Genomic DNA, 20234 nt, shown 5'->3' with positions numbered 1-20234 from the left:
TAAATGGCCACATGGAAATGCATAATGATTAGTTTTCCATCATAGCTCACTGTCAAGTAGTTTGTATGTGTTATAGCAAGATCTATAAACTACAGTCATTTTTGGGGGGGAGGATATTAAGTGCCAGTATTTAGGAATTTGGAAAACAATGAGTGTGTGTATATATATATAAATATATATATACACACACACACACACACACACACACACACACACACACAAATATATTTATATATAAATAAAATACACACACATATATATATCATACATTTTATACATACATATATATTCAGTTTTGAAAACTTTTGGTAACTAAAAACCATTTGCCTACAGCAATATACTTATTAATTCATTTTATACGTATCCTCCAGTAACTCATATTTGTGTTAGATATTTATAAAACTGATTAAAATAAGTAAGACTTGCTATATATGCATTAGGCCTATTTAAAAGTACAGTTCAGGAAAATAACATTAGGAATTTAGTCCTCTCAGACATTTGTGATTGTCTTATTTTAAAGTTACTTTTAGAAAATCCCTGATTGTTTAAATTCCCAACTTGTATGAATTCCAAAAACTGACTTCTAACATTGTTGAAACAACCAATGTATTACAGAGTTATTCCATTCACCTTTCTTCTGTGGAATCCATGATGGATACCATGATATTCCTTCAGCTCTTCAGAATGACAAGAAGGAATACAGGTTTATAGGAGATCCGATTTATCCTCCAGCACCTGTTGGTGTGTGACTTGAGTTTCCTCATCTGGGAATTGGGCCCCTCTTTTAGGGTGTTTGTGAGAAATTATAAGAGATAATGCAATATGATTTCATTATGTTTCATTATAACATTATAACATTGATGGAATGCTGTAGGAACTTAACTCTTGTTTATATCAATTAGCCTATGGTAAAGTTGCTTTTTCTTCATCTGTTGTTTCACTTAAAGTCACAGAACCTATCAGTGACATTAAGCGAGGACTTACTGTATTCCCTTTGGTAATTTGTGTATGTGTGCAAAGAAATCACTAAGCCCTAAACCCTTCACGCATTACTTAATGAATTTCTGAGAATGTCGTTTTACATAGGAGTCTATTGGTATTTATAAAAACGTTATTGTAAACTGTCATTTTTTAAAAAGACATATTAGATACTTTTAATCTATTTAAATATTCTGTTATTTTCTTTCTAAACTTTAAGTGGCTTAGGAGAGTTTATCATAGCAATAGTTACTTCTTTTCTGTCCTTTTTGATTTTATAAGAAGGATTCTATTTCTTTGAGGAAATAAAGGAATAGAAGATAGAAGATAGCAAAACTTAGAAAGTATAATAAATGAATTCCCAATGGCATGAAAAAATGGAATTAGAAAAATTAAAGAAAAGGACATAAACAATAAACATACACAAATTTCCAAAGGGAATATAGTAAGTCCTCACTTAATGTCATTGATAGGTCCTGCGACTTTAAGTGAAACAGCAGATGAAGAAAAAGCAGCTTTACCGAGGCTAATTGATATAAACAAGAGTTAAGTTCCTACAGCATTCCATCAATGTTATTAACGAAATGAAATTATAATGAAATGATGTTGAATGAAACAATATATTCGAGGACCTACTGTCTTGGGAAGAAGTACATATTAAAGTCATGAATATTTTACATCATAATACTCCTGTTTTTCAAGACATGAGTATTGGTTAAAACATGTTTTATATGAAACCATAAATCAGGAGAACAAAGGAGTTTTAATGATAAATTAAAATTAGCTATCACAAACAATTCAAAGGGTACTTATTATTAGTTATCTTTGTGCTATCTCTTCTATTAGGCATGGTGGCAGGGTCCCTGCTTTAATGGAACATAAAGGCTGGTGTAGTAAAGAAGGTATATACTGTATTTACCTTGAAGTTGCTGAGAGAGTAGACCTTAAATGTTCTCATCACAAAAGAGAAATGGTAATTACGTGATGTGACAGGGTGTTAGCTAAAGATACAGTGATAACCATATTGCAATATATAAGCGTATCAAATTAACACATTGTACACCTTAAACTTACACAATGCTATATGTCAATTATATCTCAATAAAGCTGGGGGAAAAGGTATATAGGTTGAGCTATTCTTAAGCAAAATGAACTGGAATCTTCTTCACTGAGAGTATGTTTTAGAGAGAGAGGGTATATTATCAAACAGACATAAGATTTTCTGATAGAAAGGTGTTTTTTTAATCACATATTAGTTCTTAAAAATACATGTATCTTTATAGTAAAATCTTAGCTCCTAGAAACTTACAGCATGCTAGCATGTTAGCTGAAGTATAAATTTTGTAGAAGTAACGAAGACACAACTTATTGGTGGATTATCTAAGAAAGACGTTTATTTCTCTTTCAGAATTATTTATCTTGACTGTCTAGATGTGGGCAGTCCAGGCCTCTTAGGAAAGCTCTGCTCATCCAGGGGCAAAGGTGCTTTTGCTTTGTTGCTCTCTCATCTCCTAGGATCTGCCTTAATCCCCATGAATCAAGGATAGCTCACCACGTCTGTATCACGCACGGCCTGTGGGAAAGAGTAAAGCATGAAGAAGAGAGCATATCTGTTATTCCTTGGTTTTGACAAAGAAGGTGCACACTTTCTATCCCGCTAGCCAATATTTGGTCAAATGCCACATCTAACTGCAAAACCTGGGATCTGTAGTTTATATTTTGGATAACCAAATAGTCACCTAACCTGCCTACTACTGTTTAGGAAGTGGAGGAAGACAGGTATATAAGGACCGGCAGTCTTTTTAGTGGCCAGTTTTTCTTAGGTATCAAGATAAATACTTTTGGTTCCAGAACCTTTTGTTTAATAGGTTCTTGGATGAGATTTTACTTAAAAATGTAAATACGTATGCACATGTGTCTACAGATGATGCATGTTTTTGTCGTCTTAAACAGCATACTAAGCATAATATAGCATTTCCTTGAAGGAACATCAACTTTGCTGATAATTAAACATCAAAGGCAAGTGATAGGAATTGTAAAAGGTATAGTGTTCAAACAGTGGATTTGGCACATGCTTTCCTTTAGAAAATAGTGATATTAGCTGTACCTTTTGCTCGGTGTCCTCTGTATCCACCACTGCCTGACCCATGTTAACTGGCTGCCTTTCTATTGTCCCCTTCTTCAGTGTGGTATCAGTGTCTGTGTCTTGCAGTATCATTTGAAATTCACATTTGATTTCTGACTCACCAACATAATGGAGTCTAGGTGTTTTCTTAGTAGTTTCAAAACCACTGACTCGGAATTTGTGGAAATGAAGAAGAGGAAAAATAGACTTTTTTGTAAAAGACAAAGTTGATCAGCTGAACCGTGATTTGAATGGAAAATACTTTGATCATCTTATCAACCTTTCTTTCCTTCTAACTTTCTTTAAATGCACCCATCTCATATACTTGGCATACAACAGTTTGCAGTACAGTTGCTATTTGAAATTAAAATCCTTCCTGGTGACTAAGGAGGTTTGAGTTAGAATATTAGTTCAGTGACTTTTTTGTATGAACCTGGGATATAGCTTCCCCTAATTATTTTGTTTATTTTTATTTTATTGAGATATAATTAACACACAGCATTATATTAGTTTCAGGTATAGAACATAATGAGTTGATACATGTATATATTGCAAAATGATCCATCACAGTAAGTCTGGTTAACATCTATCACCACACATAGTTACAAATAAATTACATATAAAATTGTATTTTATTTTTTTAAGAAGTTATATTAGGACGTTTTGTGAAGGTCTTGTTTCATAGATTCTGAATCCGTTTTCTTCATTAATAGACATTTATCAAATTGTGGTAAAGACATGCGTTTTGGAAACCAAACAACCTGGCTTTAAAATCCCAGAACAGCTAATTATCTTTGTGACCTTTGGTATATTATTTAATTTTTCTGCTCCCATATTCTCATCCTACTATTGTCTGTCATCCTGACATGGTGTGAAAAATGATATAATGCATGTTAAGTGCTTAGCAAATTGACTGACACTAAGTGCCCGATAAATAATGGCAGCTGTTGTTGTGATTATAGATGTAGTTGTTGTTGCTGTGATTGTTGTTTTAATATCTCCATAACAGCAGGCAATAATTTTTCCTAAATCCTCATTAGGGCTCAACTTTGAACTGAACTTCAGGCTCAAGCAATATTAAAAATTACCCATTTAATGGTATCATTAGACTGAATGTCATGTACAGTGTTGAATGATGGATTAATTTCTTGTAAATCACGTCTGTAATCATTTTCTATTCTTTGAATAATACCCTGGTTTACATGTTATATCTCTGAGGAAACACAGTGGAAACGTGGCAAGAATATTTCCAGATACTAATCCTGGTTCCTCTAAATTGTTCTGTTATTTAGTAAAAGAACTACTTGGTTATCCCTCTGTAATCCTGTCGCTCTCAAATAATCTTTCAGTGAAGGATAAAAAGATTACAGACTACACCAAAAAATTCCCCATCCATGCATTGACTTAAACTGTATAACAAAGAAGTATGGCACATCTACAGGAACTAAGTAATACAATTTTCAAATGTTCTTGAAGCATTTATACATTGAAGAACAATAAAACTCTTCTTTATCCAGGTTAAAACTTGTATCACATTTTAAGGTTGAATTTGGGGAAGTTGCCAAAATAGATCAGTTTCAACAGAAATATAAAACTACTCAGTGATAGATTGTGCCCTCTGGAAATGTCCCAGCTATTTTTCAGAGAGCTTTGTGGTTTGCTGGATTGCTGGTTTCTCTACCTATATGTAGCCATTTGATGACTTTTCTCCATTTGAATTGCCAAAATCATGCTTCTAAAAACACATACAGCTCATTCAACTGAGTTTCCTCATAGAAATAATTTGCCATTTCAATTATTAACATTGGTCCCCAAATGCAGGCTTTGCAGAGCATTTCTGGGAAACTAGAATGTGCTTAGCATTTTATATGTATCATCTCATATAATTTTTGAACAATTCTGTGGAGATATTTTTTTATTTTCTTTGTCTTACAGATGGGGAAACTCAGACGCAGACAGGTTAAATAACATACCCAAATCAGGCAGTAAACTGGGTTTTAAGATATATTTATGTGTTGAATAGTGTCAAGGCTATTGCTCTATATTTTATTATGACAATTTCTGTCACTGGAAATGAGTTTCCAGACATTTGTCCTGGACGTTGCAGGACTAACAAATATACTCATTTGTCTTCCCTCATTACTTTTCCCTCTCTGCTCTTCCATCTTTATGCATTAGCAACATCTTCAAGGAACATAGGTGACGATATCTAGTAATTCTTTTCAACAAAAGGGCAGTAATTAAGCCTCTGAAGTATGGGGGTAATGTTGAATAAATTTTAGTGCTCTTGATTTTGAAAACAACCAGATTGTTTCATCCATCCACTGTTATGCCTCTCATTTGAATCATTATTTGCCCAATGTACTGCAGACAAGCATAAACTACTGTGATAAAGACAGAAATTAAAATAAGATCAAAGTGTAGGAAAAAATTAGTTCCAGTTGATGAAACTGGCATCCTCATTCATGAAATGACTGGTATCTCTTTCTTATGCATAGATCTTCTGTAAAGACTTGCAAAGGTCAAGTTTCCTAGAAAATTTCTTTTGATGCCATGATATGTATGAACTAGCTGCAAGTTTAGGTGAAATGTGAAATATTATAATAATAAATACACATTTTTGGGGTGTTGCAACCAAAAGTGTAAGCTTCTCTATACTATATCTTTATTTCCAAATTCTTTGTTAAAAATTAATTTTTTAATAAAATGTGTTTTCTTCCAAAGAATCTGTTGAAAATATACAAATGTGGAATTCAAGAAAATTTCTTCTTTCATGGGTTTACCTGCACTGAAATTCTAGGACCATTTCCAGTTTTGTTTCATGAACTACCGTGTTTCCTTGAAAATAAGACCTAGCCAGACAATCAGCTCAAATGCGTCTTTTGGAGCAAAAATTAACATAAGACCCAGTATTATATTATACCCAGTATTGTATTATGTTATGTTATGTTATGTTATGTTATGTTATGTTATGTATGTTATGTTATGTTATGTTATGTTATGTTATGTTATATTATATTAGACCCAGTCTTGTAGTAAAATAAGACAAGGTCCTATATTAATTTTTGCTCTAAAGGACGCATTAGAGCTGATTGTCTGGCTAGGTCTTATTTTCAGGGAAACACGGTACAAAAAAACATTTTTTCATCTAGACCCAGAACATATATACATATACATATATAGACATACATATGTATGCATATCTAAAACAAAAAAAAATCACAAAACAGTACTAATCCTTAATATAAATGACGCTGACTGATTATTTTATTTAAGTTAATTTTTAACATGTATATTGTTGATTTATTTCTTACAATAAGATTTCCTGACATAATTACTACCTTCAGCAGGATATGAAAATCTGACCCTCTTCAACATAAACATTTGGGTATTTTAGAGATGCAATGAGGCATTAGTGGCAAGAGTACAGGCTTACCGTCATTGGGTCTGGATTTGAATCCTGACTTTATAACTCTCTTTTATTCTTAATTGAGGTATAATTGATATGTTATATTGGATTCAGGTGTACAACAGAATGATTTGGTATTTGGATACACTGCAAAATTATCACCACAATAAGTCTAGGGTCCACCTGTCAGCATATACATTGTTACATATTCTATGTAATTTTAAATAAAATATTCCTTGTCATGACCTGCTCAAAAAATATCATGAATTACTGATGGATCATGACTTACAATTTGAAAAACAATGTTCTAGACAGAGAAAGAATCCCTCTGAGTCCAGCTGGAAATTTTGACCATAATCATATATATTTGTAGAGGTAAATTTATGGATATAAATAATAATTGAGTTATTTACGTAATTTTACCCAGCTTGTTCATGTTTGACTTTAACTTTAATAAGGCTGTCTTTGCAAAATTTTTGTTTTATGAACATCCTCATACAGCACATTTAGATTCAGAATTTATGAGTATTGGATATATCCTGGAGGATAAAGGTTTGCCTGTTAAATTTTTCTCCAAAACTTCAAGCCTCTATAAATATCAGCATATCATAAAGTGTTTACTTTTTAATCCAAATTGTGCAATGGTGAAATACACTGTTGTGTTACTTGAATAATTGTTCTGTTTGCAGTTTATCATTTGGAAATTATCTGAACTCAAGATCATTAATGATTTTTTATAATTTTTAAATAGGAGCTAGATTGAGGTTGAAGATTCAGAAAGGTTTGATTTAATTGGTGTTTGCTCTTAGACAGTTTTTTGGGTCATTTTTTCGTACAATAATTGCCTGACTCTTGAAATCTGGCCAGTGACTTAAGTAGGTAACCTTGGGGCAGATTGTGTTTCAAAATGGTTGTTATGTATACAAGAATCTAATAATAATTACAGCCTAACACACTTTATTGGGTTCTTACACACAGTCAGGCATTCTGCCAAACTTTTTATATGCTCTCCTTTAATTCTTCCCATAATCTTATTAGGGAAGCATTATTGTTCCTATTTTATGTATGAGGAAACTAAGGCTTATGATAGGACTAAATCGTTTTCCTAGGGTGACAAGACCTCAGGTCTGAGTCAAGACTCAGACATTGACTGTTTACCTCCAAAGCCCCTGGGTTTTACAGCCATGTTCTACTGTTCATAATAAAGCTCCCGGTCAACTCTCACCTGTAACCAGAAAAGGCAAAATATACAGGATTGGATTGGATTGGATTGTTTTCCACCTACACACAGGGGTGGCTACAAAATTTATGTGGCCTAGTGAAAAATGAAATCCAGAGCCCCTTGTTCAAAAAGCAGGAAGGGAAGTGCTGTTAAAAGAACTAAAATATAAAGCTGTGTTTTTTAATTCCACAGTCTCTCTTTTGACGTGCCATGGTGTTTTTTTGCTATTTAACATAATATCGAATAAAGAAAAATTAAAATTTTAAAGTATTATGAGTTTTATAGCTTATTGTTATATTGTGCAATTGCAGTTGTAAATGTCAATTTAAGAGCATTTAACTCATGCAAAATCACTCTTATCAGGCAATTTATGTTTTGTAGGTTGTACATGCATATGGATTTCATTCTTAATATGGAAACATTGCACAAGTAGCACAGCTGTTTTTATTTCTCTTCTTGATAGGTGCATATTCTACTAATATTCTTTACCTGCAGCTTACTGATGAGTAAGGAAGGACTGAAAGGAAAAGGAAGTAGGGGTCGCCCCATCTTTCCCTTTCTTTCTATGTAATCAGTTTCAGCATAAATGGTTGGCTAATATAGGGAAGAAATACGAGTGAGCAAGGATATGATAGGGTTCCTTGGTTGTTTGTGTTTTCTTAGAATTGCCTTCTTTCTGTCTTTGAGGCCCGTTCTGTTTCAAATAGAAAGCATGACTTCCTGGGGCTGTCCGTGCCCTCACTCAGTCATGACATAACACACCTTGTATTTGCTTGAGTCACGGTAGATTGCCACGTATTGTGGGTCTCCCAGAATTCTGTGCTCAAGGGACCTTAAAAAAATACATATGCAAATGGGGCAGACGCACACATTGCACTTACATCCTCTGCTCATGTGCATACTTCGTCACCCCATTGGACTTTGCTTACAAAACGCAAGTTCAAAGATAAAATGATTAAGAATTTTAAGATGCCCATGTCAAGAAGCAGATAAAACCAGCATGGGGTCCTACTGTGGGGTGGGCATTGTGCACCTGCTCACGTCTCACAACTATGACGTCAGTCCCGTGTACACACATCTGCCAGCCTGCCATTTGGTGACTTTTCCCCTCTTAATGCTGACTTCAGTGTTTTTTGTTCATAGTGTTTAGGGATGGGCGGAAGGGATTATACCATGGAACTTGTTATCACCCCTAAAACCTTCAGAAATTCCCCTTGACCTTGGGGAAAGCTCTTGCAAATAGCCCTCTCGGGACACTTATGCCCTGTTGGAGATACTAGAGTTGGGTGAGTTTGACTTACCAGGATGACATATTTCTGCCACTTCTCTAGAAACAGATAAAGAGCGCATCCTTTGATGAAAATATCACCCCAAAGACTGCTACCATGCTTTGCCATCTTAAAGGACTTAAATGTTGGAGAAATTTTTGATGTGCCAGTTTCCATTTTGGAGCATTTATCAGAAGAGCACAATTAAGTTGGAGTTGGCAGTTCAGTGGGATAGGGTTCAGCATTGAGGGGGGACTGGAGATTAAAGGTAAACCTGCTGGGGAGAACCATCAAAAGGACTGGTTTCCTCTAGGTAAGATTGGGAAATATTTCCCACAGTAGCTTCTAAGTGTTCTACACTGCCTTTTGTTTCGTTTGCAAAACCCTGCTTGATAGGACCCAGGGATTGCTTGCTATATGTGGAGTATACAGAAGATTCCTCTCCAAATATCTCTCCAATGTTTTTGCTCTGCTCCTATTTTAGCAGTGCCTGTGTTCCTTCCCTCAGCAGGAAACCCTCTGGAGTGCCATCCTTCACCTTACGTGAGTGCATTCTACTATCTTAGTTAGGTTTTTGCCGCCCAGCAACCTAGCATGAGTGCACTTGACCCAAACAAAGAAGTCAGGCCGATTTTCTTATTCACTCACATTTTTACCATTGGTAGTTGCCCTAAGGTTAAAACAGCAGGCACATAAGTTATCCTAAGAGGTCTCTCCTGGCACTTGGTAGTACTTGTCCCATCGTTTCTGAATCTCTGCAGACACACAGCCAGGTTTAGAGGTCAACATTCCATCCTGGAAACTACCGTATCCTCTGCAGGTGATTCTCTTGACGTCTCCATTTCTTGGCTTGAGGTGGGGAGAAGGTATGGGCGTGGATAGCATTCCCGAGGAATCCTTTCTCACCAGAATTGTCCAATCTCCTTGCTTCCTCTTACACACCGTTGAGCTAGGTAGTGGATTAAGGGTTGTGGGGCCAGTTTTGTGGTCACCTTTTAGCGATTCCTTCATCGGTGGCCTGGATCTTCTCTTTTGAATTATGGATACTTCATATCCTTTGTTCTCAGCTCTGTGGTCCCAGCAGACATTCCAAGACAACTGTTGAGAATCTCACTTAACATTCTGGTAATTCAATTCAGAAGTAAATACTTCATATTTTACTTCTCCTAAGATAATGTCTTGCTATTTAAACCATGGCCTTCTGGAGATAAAGGCTTAGTTCGTATAAGTTATTATATTGTTAGACATTTCAGATGTGTAAATGAGGTATTTCTTTTTAAAATTTACCTCCCTGCCCCCACTAACTTTCATACTGGTAACTCTTTGTAAATTTTCAGAAATATTTCATTACTTAGTGGCTTTTGGGAAAAGATGTTTCCTTTAATGCCATTGCAAAAATATTTAAATGTAATGCCAATAATGTATATGGAAAAGATTGAACGTATGAACCGAAAAAAGTTACCTATGGATGAAAATTTGTAGCATTGAAAATGTAACATGAGGAGATGATGTACTAATGCAGTCTTTATAGTAATCCAGAAGGGCTTTAATAAAATATTAATTTGAAGGGGATTTCGGCTCCCGTTTGAAAATTTGCTTGTATGTTTGGGAGGCCGTTAAAATGCGGGCTCACTCTTGTGTGTGTCTGTTGTTCATGTCTCTGATAATGCAAGTGGATGTTTCTAGCATTTTAAATATTTCATTCATTTTATCATTTAATGTACTGGAACAGTCTGCAAAAATACTAATTGCATAACACCCAATTTATTTTATTGTTCAGCGTTTGGAAGCTCCTGGAGACAAGTCATTTGGCAGTTTGCTGATGGGGACTGAAGTAAACCTGGACAGTTACCAAACAGCTTTAGAAGAAGTACTTTCATGGCTTCTTTCAGCCGAGGATACATTGCAAGCACAGGGAGAGATTTCCAATAATGTAGAAGAAGTGAAAGAACAGTTTCATACTCATGAGGTAAAGCAAAACATCGATTCATGAAACAAAGCCCATGACTTGTCATAATGGCAAGTCTCTTTTTTTATCTCAGTCACTCTGTAAGATCTTACTATTTTTGTCATTTAGCTTTTTTTTTATTTTTTATTGGGGAACAGTGTGTTTTTCTAGGACCCATCAGTCGTTGCCATTCAATAGTTGTGGAGGGCGCAGCTCAGCTCCAAGTCCAGTTGCCGTTTTCAATCTTAGTTTCAGGGGGCACAGCCCACCATCCCATGTGGGAATTGAACCGGTAACCTTGTTGTTGAGAGCTCGCACTCTAACCAACTGAGCCATCTGGCCGCCCTTCCGGCAGCTCAGTGTCAGCTCAGCGGCAGCTGGTTGTCTTCAATCTAGTTGTGGAGGGCGCAACTCACTGGCCCATATGGGAATCAAACCGGCAACCCTGTTGTTAAGAGCTCACGCTCTAACCAACTGAGCCATCCGGCTGCCCCATGATCATTTAGTTTTTATTTTGAGATGGAAACAAACAAATGATCATGTGCTGGGGATCCCAACAGCTAGCATTTGAAGTTCTGCCTTGGAGAACACCATTTGAAGGTGCTGAGATCTGATTTTGCCAATGCCTCATACAGGAATATGAAATCCCAGCTCCCTTCTCTTGGGTCAAGGTGATGCTAAGCTATAACTTACACTCCAGAGTACCTGCATGGTATCGGGATGAAGTACCCTCAGTGGGAGACTCGTTCTGAGATGACACACTTGCTTTTCTCTCCTTCCCTGTACTCTTTCTTGTTTCTTCAGCTCCCTTGCAGGTTTCCCCCGGGAGCTCTTCCTCAATAAATCACTTGCACAGAAATCCTCGTCTTAGGGTCTGCTTCTGCAGAAGGTGACTGACGCTCATTATTGAATCATATTCAAAACAGTATTGGGTTTTCTTCAATAAAAATTAAAATACTTGTACTGAGAATATAGTTTAAATGAGCTACACATTTAAGATCAAAAAACAAAATTCAAAACTGTAATGGTTTACCTAAAGTGTTAATCCCTGTGTTCAACTTCTTTCCTTTCAGGGGTACATGATGGATTTGACATCCCATCAGGGACGGGTTGGTAATGTCCTACAATTGGGAAGTCAACTGATTGGAACAGGAAAATTATCAGAAGATGAAGAAACTGAGGTACAGGAACAAATGAGTCTCCTAAATTCAAGATGGGAATGCCTCAGGGTAGCTAGCATGGAAAAGCAAAGCAAGTAAGTCTTTGTTTTTAATTTCTAAAAACAACACATTTTGGAATGTTACTATTATTGAAGTTAGGAGTCTCTGTTTGTTCCTGAAGCATACAGAGCTCTTCAGGGGACATTTCGGTTGGATTTTCATCCCTGTAACTTTTTGGTTTTCACATTTGTAATTGAAGAGATGTTGGCTAGAAGGGTCAGTTTCTACAGAACTATGCTTTAAAAGTTTCCAAATTGTTGTCATATGCACTATTTTCCAAGTTTCCCCCCCAAATTAAAATGTGACTATTAAAGGCCTGGAAGTATTCACAGGAAACCATGTTCAGAAATATCTTGTGGGTTCGGGTCCAGACTACTGCAATAAAATGAGAATCTCAATAAAGTGAGCAGAATCTTTTTGCTGGTGGAGATTCCTGCCTTCAACTTTTTAAAAAACTACATCTGTGAAGCTCAGTAAAGCGAAGCACAATAAAACGAGGTCTGTCTGTACATGGAATCACCTATTAGGTACAGCTGACAGGAAATTTCTAATGGAAAAGCCCTCAAAAATATTAAATAGTTTCACGTATGGTTATGGAAATCCTCTTTAAAAAAGGTTTCCCATCTGTGTTTTGAAATCCTTATTCGAGTACTCTATGGTTATGAAGTATTTTGAGAATATATACTGACTTAATCAAAAAAGAATTTTTGAGACATTTCTGAAAATGGCACTTTTCTTATAAATGTAACAAGTAGATCTCATTATTCTCGACGTGTTGCTTTGATTTATTTTGTTAGGTGTGTGAATTCATGGAGAGCCTATCGAGACAAGATAGATTTATTTTTTAAATGAAAAGAAATGAAGTGCCAACTGTGGATTTGAATACATTAAGCCAAAGAAATTGTCCAAGCGCCTTAAGTTTACTTAGCTGTTATTTATGAAGATTAAAAGCTTTAAAATAGGACCAAAGAAACTCATTAGATATGCTGGGATGATTGCGATTCCAGTGCTAAATTACAGTGTGACAATGGGGGGGGTACACATTTTTGGGCTCATATCTTTTGAAATAATAAGGAAGGCATATGTAAGATAGAATTTTCACAAATACTGGTATTATAAACCAGAAGATACTAGTCTATGCATATTGACATTCTCCCCTGCCATGATTGTTTTGATGATTGCAACTAACCCTTGCGGTGAGGGTTATAATAACCATCATAACTATTAGGTTAGACTGCACCCTTCCCCTCTGCCCAAGGGTCAACTAATTTACTCCACCCGTTTATCATCATAAATCAGAAGGCATAGAGCCGTCTACTCATGGTCATATGCCAACGTTCTTCAGGTTACAACTTCTGTTTGCACCAATCTGTATAACTTAAGCAAAGCAATCTCAGATGAAATTTAGAAGTGTTTAATACCCAGCCTCCTCCTTTACTGCTTTTCCTGCAGTAGTACCTCTCTCTTCAGCTATGTGCACTCCGTCTTTCCATCTTCTTCTGAAGGCTGAGTACTACCATCGTTCCTCACTCCTTTTCTTGGGTAGGACTAACAATATGGCATTAATTATTCATACTAATCAGCTAATTGCAGTTGGAGACTGAGTTGCAACAAAAGGTGAATTCAACCTAAATTAAAATCCCAAGTTTCCAATCTGTTACTATCACATTTTTAAAACAATGAATTGAAGAAATCGTTACAATATATTTGTGTCATTTCCTCATCCTCATCTTATTGGAGGATAGGAAACCTAAAATAGTAATATCACTACTTAGCTAGGATTAACATCAAAAAGTACTTTGTTCTTACAGAAGATTGGGGAACTTTGGTTTGTGTTTAAGCTTTTAGAATGGTTATCAGGAGGGCAAGGGTAGCCTTTTTGCTGGAATGGCTTTTGCTAAAATGTAGGGTTTTAAAAATAAAACACGGGTATGGAACCACTTGTATGTAGCACATAGTCTTTTTGATCAGTTTGTTGAAATACACAAAATATTGTTTAAGCAAAGCACATTCATGAATCTCTTGTGAGGTTATAAATAACAGTAAGTATTCCATACCACTTTACTAACTTTGTGTGTGTTCATGCAAAAAATCGATTAAATTCTAAATGAGGTAAGCCATTATGCAAACTGTGCTGGACCTGATTTTTGATAGATTTTTTTCAAGGAATCAAAAAGCTGATTATGACAATAGGATGTTGTCAGTATTTAAAAGCACGATAGCGCTAGGCTTTATTTAATGCTTTAATAAATTGTCACCTGTTCTGTTTCCATATCTTGGTCATGTTGACGACTAGCTTCAATTTGGGGGCATCCCCTGTTGTTGCCAAACATATGATTACTTTGGAGTAGGAAGGCCTAGTAAATTGCTAGTAAACAAAAATGGAAGTAATTGTTGATAGATATGTAGTTATTGCCATTTTATTATTCATAGTTTTTATCTTCTTTTTCCATCTTAAATAAGTCCCTCTAAGATTCCTTGTAATTCTGTTTTGGTGTGATGAATTCCTTTAGCTTCTTCTTGTCTGGGAAGCTCTTTTTCTGTCCTTTGTTTCTATGCATTAGATAGGGCTGCTACGTCTCCCGGTCTTAGTAGAGTGGCCTTATGTAGTAGGTGTCCTGTGAGGCCCAGTGGTGCAGTCTCCCTGCTTACCAGAGACAGGTACTCCAGGTGTGTCCCTTGTGTGGATTGTGTGTGCCCTCCTATTGTCGTTGAGTCTTGATTGCTGTTTGCACTTCAGTGGGCAGGATTGGCCCTCTGGCTGATTGACTGTGAGCACTGGCCTTGACTACAATGGAGGAGTTATTGTGTAGGGGTTGGCCTATGGATCAGGATTAATTTTAGCTGGGCTCTGGTGCCTGCCCAGTCTTTCCATTGGATATGTCCTTCCTCGTTGGACGTGGCCAAGTGATGCTCCAGCTTGGTCCAAAACTGGCCACCAACGTTCCAGCCCCAGGGTCTCCTGGGAGGGGACCCACTGCAAGCCAGGTTCAGCTGCAGCTTGTGCCCTGTCTGGGGCCACCTGCCATGAGCCACAAAGCAATTTGCAGGTTGCCACTGCCTGTGCTGGACTTGGAAGTGCCTTGAGAGGCCAGGCCAGAAACCGAGACTGAGTGTCACTAGTGCCAAGCTTACGGCTGCTCATGCAGAGGTATGGGACACTCTGAAATCAGATGCTGTTTGTGGGGTTTTGTGAACCTTAGAAAACGTTATTACATTATTTGAGAGATTTTTAAGAAAATACGCAGCATGAGCTAAGACATGCTTTTTGCATAGAAAAGCCACTGGAAATGGCTTGGGTGGACCTGAAATTTGGGTGGGGTGGGTTCTCAGGGAATCACGAAGATGGTTGAACAAATGGTGTTAACCAGGTTGATAGAGACTCAGATATGGTGGTCACCTGCATCTCTGAAGTTGTTGGGAGTGGGGAGGGCTCAACAAAGAAACAATGTCTTCCACCAGCTCCTCTTTCCAGAGGAATGCTGCCCCTCCATCCCTTGCCATGACGCTAGACAATTCAGTTCCTCCCTGTATGTCCTTGGTTCCTTTCAAGCCATTGCTCCAGTGCTGGAGCTCAGATCAAGTGATTCTGACAAGCAAGTCAGGCTGTGCATAGGCCCTTTAAGGGGAGTGCCTGGGGCTCTAGCCTTCCTCGTGTCACTCAGCCACAATGTCTGCTGGTTTTCATAGCCAGAAGTTATGTTGACTTTTCTTCCAGGCATTGGAACCCTGAGCTGGGGAGCTTAGTGTGGGACTGGGACCCCCTCGCTCCTTTGTGAGGGACCTCCACAGCCAAGATTTCCCTCCTGATTTTTAATAGTCACGTGTGGGTGTGGGACCAGCCTGTTCTCCATCTCTGCTTCTCTTATGAGTCTCAAGGTGGCTTCTTCTGTATGTCCTTAATTGTAGGACTTTGGTTCAGCTATACTTCAGGTGAGTCTCAATGATGATTGTCCTGTAGTTTAGTTGTAATTTTGATGGGGTAGTCAGAGGAGGTAAGCACAGCATTTACCTATTCCACCATCTTGACTCCCATTTTCACCTTTTTAACAGTCAAGATGCTTTTTGCTTTGGTAATAGACATCGTTGCCTCATCCATACGGATGCTACCTTCAAGTAGGTTGTATCTGGGAAATACTGTTTAGCCCACAAACCATTAAAAATTATCAACAAAACAAGAAATTTAAAAAATACAGAGGTAACAAAGTGTTATCAGTTTGACTTTATGCTAAGTCTACTCTAATTTGCCTAACAGATAAGGTCTCACTTTCTCAAACATCTGTTCATGTGAATGGGGGCAACACACTTTCCCTCTATGATCATCAGTTTCTGATTCATAAAACGGCACAGCTCCATGTGTCTGGCACACCTCTAAAAGACATCGGCTGAGATAGGGTATGAGAACATAGTTTGTCAAGGCAACATTATTATGTTAAGAATGATCATCATTGTAAATAAGATGAGTTAGTTATTTTAACCATACTATATAGTTTTGTTTCATCTATATTTTTCAGTCTTTTTTTTTCCTCCAGCTTGTTCTAATTCTTTTTTTTTTTTTTTTTTTCCGAAGGATATCTTTGTGGATATTTTTTACGGGGGTAAGGGAACATGACCAGAGTGACTAAAATTACACCTGCAGTTATAATTTTTCAATTGAAACATTTAAAAATATGCTTATAAAGGAATATAAAAAATAAACGTGGTGCTTCTGCCTCCTTTTTACTCTATTCTCATTTGATTCTTTCCCTATTATTTTCTTTACTCTCCAATTCTGGTATCTTCATGGATTTGAATTGATGATGAAGTGAAAACTAATATAATAAAGAAGTATGTTAAAATATCTCTAGCCACAGAGTACTTTTGCGCAGACATGCTGCTGTTGGTCAGTTACAAATATTTAACGATGTTAATTGATTGAACTAAATGAATGAACTAAGTGCTCCTAACTGCATAATTAAAATAATTAGAACAAGACTCAGTTGACATGCTCAAGTTTGAAACCTTAAGAAGAATAGGCAAAATAATTTTTGTTTTGTTTCATTTTATGCTGCAAAATACCCTTCGGGTGGTGGGAGGTGAGGGAGAGAAAAGAAAAAGTCAAAACTTCCAACTGTGGAAGTACAAGAAGACTACTGGCATAGGGACAACAGAAGATTTCCTTCTCTATGAATAAACTAATTAATTTGATTGAAAAATGCAACCTGCAGAGAGCAAAAGAGATTTACTGACATTTCTACAAGGACTCATAAAGATAAGCACAGCAAGTTCCATCAACTTCTCTGATAATTGTGGTTAGCAGATGCAAGGGGAAACTAAAACCTTTGTGATAGTAAGGGGAAGAAAATGAAAGCAAGTCCATGAGGAGGCCAACTGAAGTTAAGTTCTGGTTTCCATCATCAGAAGGAGAGATATGAATAGTATCTGGATGAAAATAGATGCCATAACATGGGAAATAATTGTGAATCACCATCAACACTTCGACTGAAAGAAAAGTATGTCTAAGAAATCTGGCTCAGCTTTTTTTTTTTAATGTCTGTTCCAATCTTGAAATAAGATAACATATGTGAGAATGAGTAGAGCAAAGGAGGAGCTGAACAAATGGGTGGGTTTTTTCCCAAGTGTAGTGACTAACATTTCATATGCAAATATAAGAATGACTGGATGAACAAATGAATTACTCTCTTTAGGTAGTTACAGTCTGTCAAATGAATTGGTTGCAATGAACATTTTAACAATCCATTATCTCAAACTTTTACTTTTGATTTTATATTACAGTTTTGTTAATTCATTTTAAAAACTCTTCCAGTAACTTTCACATTAGAATTCCTTATAAATCAAGGTGGTTCAGGGACCCGCAGTGACAACATTACCTGAGAACTTGTTAAAAATGCACAATTTCAGTTCTCACCCTGCTCTACAGAATCAGAATGTGCAATTTAACAAGATCCTAGCTGCTTGCTTAGCACATTAACGTTTGAGAAGCACTGCTAGTTGAAGCAATTCTAAAAAATTGTAAATCCATACTCCTTCTTTGTAGACTTCTACTTTTAATATCTTCTGTTGCTATTTTTCTATCAACTGAGGTGGGCAAAACATTTAACTGCTTTCTTAGAAGTTTCAAAAAATGGTGCTGGTAATGTTGCATTCAGTCCTCAAATGTTGATATCATCGCCCATGGGTGACTGATGTAACAATATACAATAGAGATGATATGAGAGTATTGACAATTAATTATTGGCCTAATAAGTAGCAGTTATTATCATGCAGTAATTTGGTCAGGTTCAAATGGATATGGCTGGCCATAACAAATTTTTTTTTTCTGTAAATGTCCAGTCAATATGTGCATACTCCTTGTTCTGATAATATAAAGTATGTGACTCTTACAGTTTAAGTTATAAACAGATAAGCCAAATCTCTAGAATTCATAGAAATGAGAGAACTAAGTAGCATTTTTGTAACAATGCCTTTTCACAAAGATAAAAAATGATAATTAGAAAATTTAGTTTAATTATTCACTCATCTATCAAACTAACAGTTCTTATCTATTATTTTCCCAGCACTGTTTCAGATACCAGGAAAGTATCAGTGAGCAGACGAATTCCCTGTCTTATTGAGCTTGCATTCTTAGTGGGTGGAGTCAGACAAGAAACTTATATCATATCAGATGGCATTACAGATAAAAAGGAAAAAAGCCAGGGAATTAATTTAGAGAGTGAAACCTGTATGTTACTGTATATATGTGGTTGGTTAGGGAAGGCCTCTCTGATAAGGCAATATTTAAGGAGAACCCTAAATGTAGAGAGGGGACAAGCCATGCAGGTATCTGTGGCAAAGGAAAGCAAATAGAAAGTTCTTGAGGCATGACTGTGCTGGCCATGAGCTGACAAATGCTAAAATGATGACTTTCTGATTCATGATTTGTAAACAATGATTCAAAGTAAATTAAGAGACTGGCTCAACAGGAGTATGTTTAATGGAAGTTGACATTTTTATGATCTTAATTCTAATATTTCTGATTGGGGAAGTGTTTGCATTTTTTTACTATGTCTTCTCATGTTTGATTGATAATTAAGTGATACCAGTTATTCATTCAAGAAATATTTATTGTGTGTATAGTATGTGCCAGGCTCTGTGCCAGCCATTATATAGTGACATAATTATTGAAGCTGAGAGTGGGCTTCTATTGCCATATAAACGAATGTGGTCTCGGAATGTCAACATTCCCCAATCTTACTAGAGATCATTTCAGCAGTCTGCCAATCATTGTATTTGATAGTCGTCCTTGGTTTGCGATGACCTCTGCAAGTTTCTTCATCTACTTTGTAAGTATTTAATCAGGAAGATTGAATTGAGGATTACCATAATGTATTTGCCACAAAAATCTTTTGCATCCAGCCATGCAGCTTCTTTATTATGTTACTGTTGTGATTTTGAACTCATGCTTTCAAAATGAAAATGAATTTGTTTGCATTTTGAACTTTAATCTTGCTCTGGGCAGTTGAAGAATATCAATAATTAAACTGTTGTTGAGCTATATAGATGGAGGAATAAAATAGATCAGGATTTTGAAAACAATGGCATATATTTGTTTCACAGAATCCTTTTTAAACACAGTAATATTTCTCACATTCCATCGAGTGGGCAAACAAATATTAATATGCAGTTAATTTTGAGGGAGGGTTGAAAATTGTCTTATATTTCCTGTTGCTGGAAGCGGAACTTTGCAGGTGAGTTATTTCTAAAGTATTCATTGTGAGATTGTAGACTGAAAACTGTGGCTTCCAAGACCAGGTTGCAGGGCGTAATACAATGGTGACTATCAGAATTAGTGGGAACTTTTAAAAAATGTACATGAACCTGTCCTCCTTGGTTTCTCCCTGGCCCAAAATGTCAGCATTCCGATTGGTAGGAATGGCAGTCCTGTAGAGAGGAGGATGCACACATTTGTTTCTGGGGAAAAAACTCTTTATACTGTTCCATTAGACCTTTATTTTACTTCATTCTCCAGTGGAAACTACTGTACTAGTGTCTAAGAGATATAGACAGAAGACCACTGTCATGCTT

The 20234-nt window shown here is 36.5% G+C and overlaps 1 protein-coding gene across 8 annotated transcripts in view; it reads left to right on the top strand.

The window, feature by feature from the left end:
- The window catches only part of DMD (dystrophin), a 2125071-nt gene that overhangs the window by 647128 nt on the left and 1457709 nt on the right, over window positions 1-20234 (top strand). For all 8 annotated transcript variants that reach the window (XM_074323908.1, XM_074323912.1, XM_074323913.1 and 5 more), the window contains exons 10-11: window positions 10783-10971; window positions 12024-12205. In XM_074323908.1, the coding sequence (XP_074180009.1) occupies window positions 10783-10971; window positions 12024-12205 (371 nt within the window). The remainder of the gene's footprint in view (window positions 1-10782; window positions 10972-12023; window positions 12206-20234) is intronic.

This window comes from Rhinolophus sinicus, chromosome X (assembly GCF_036562045.2).
Source record: "Rhinolophus sinicus isolate RSC01 chromosome X, ASM3656204v1, whole genome shotgun sequence".
Classification (NCBI taxonomy): Eukaryota; Metazoa; Chordata; class Mammalia; order Chiroptera; family Rhinolophidae; genus Rhinolophus; species Rhinolophus sinicus.
Note: the sequence above shows the minus strand (reverse complement) of the source record. Positions and strands in the feature narration are given on the sequence as shown.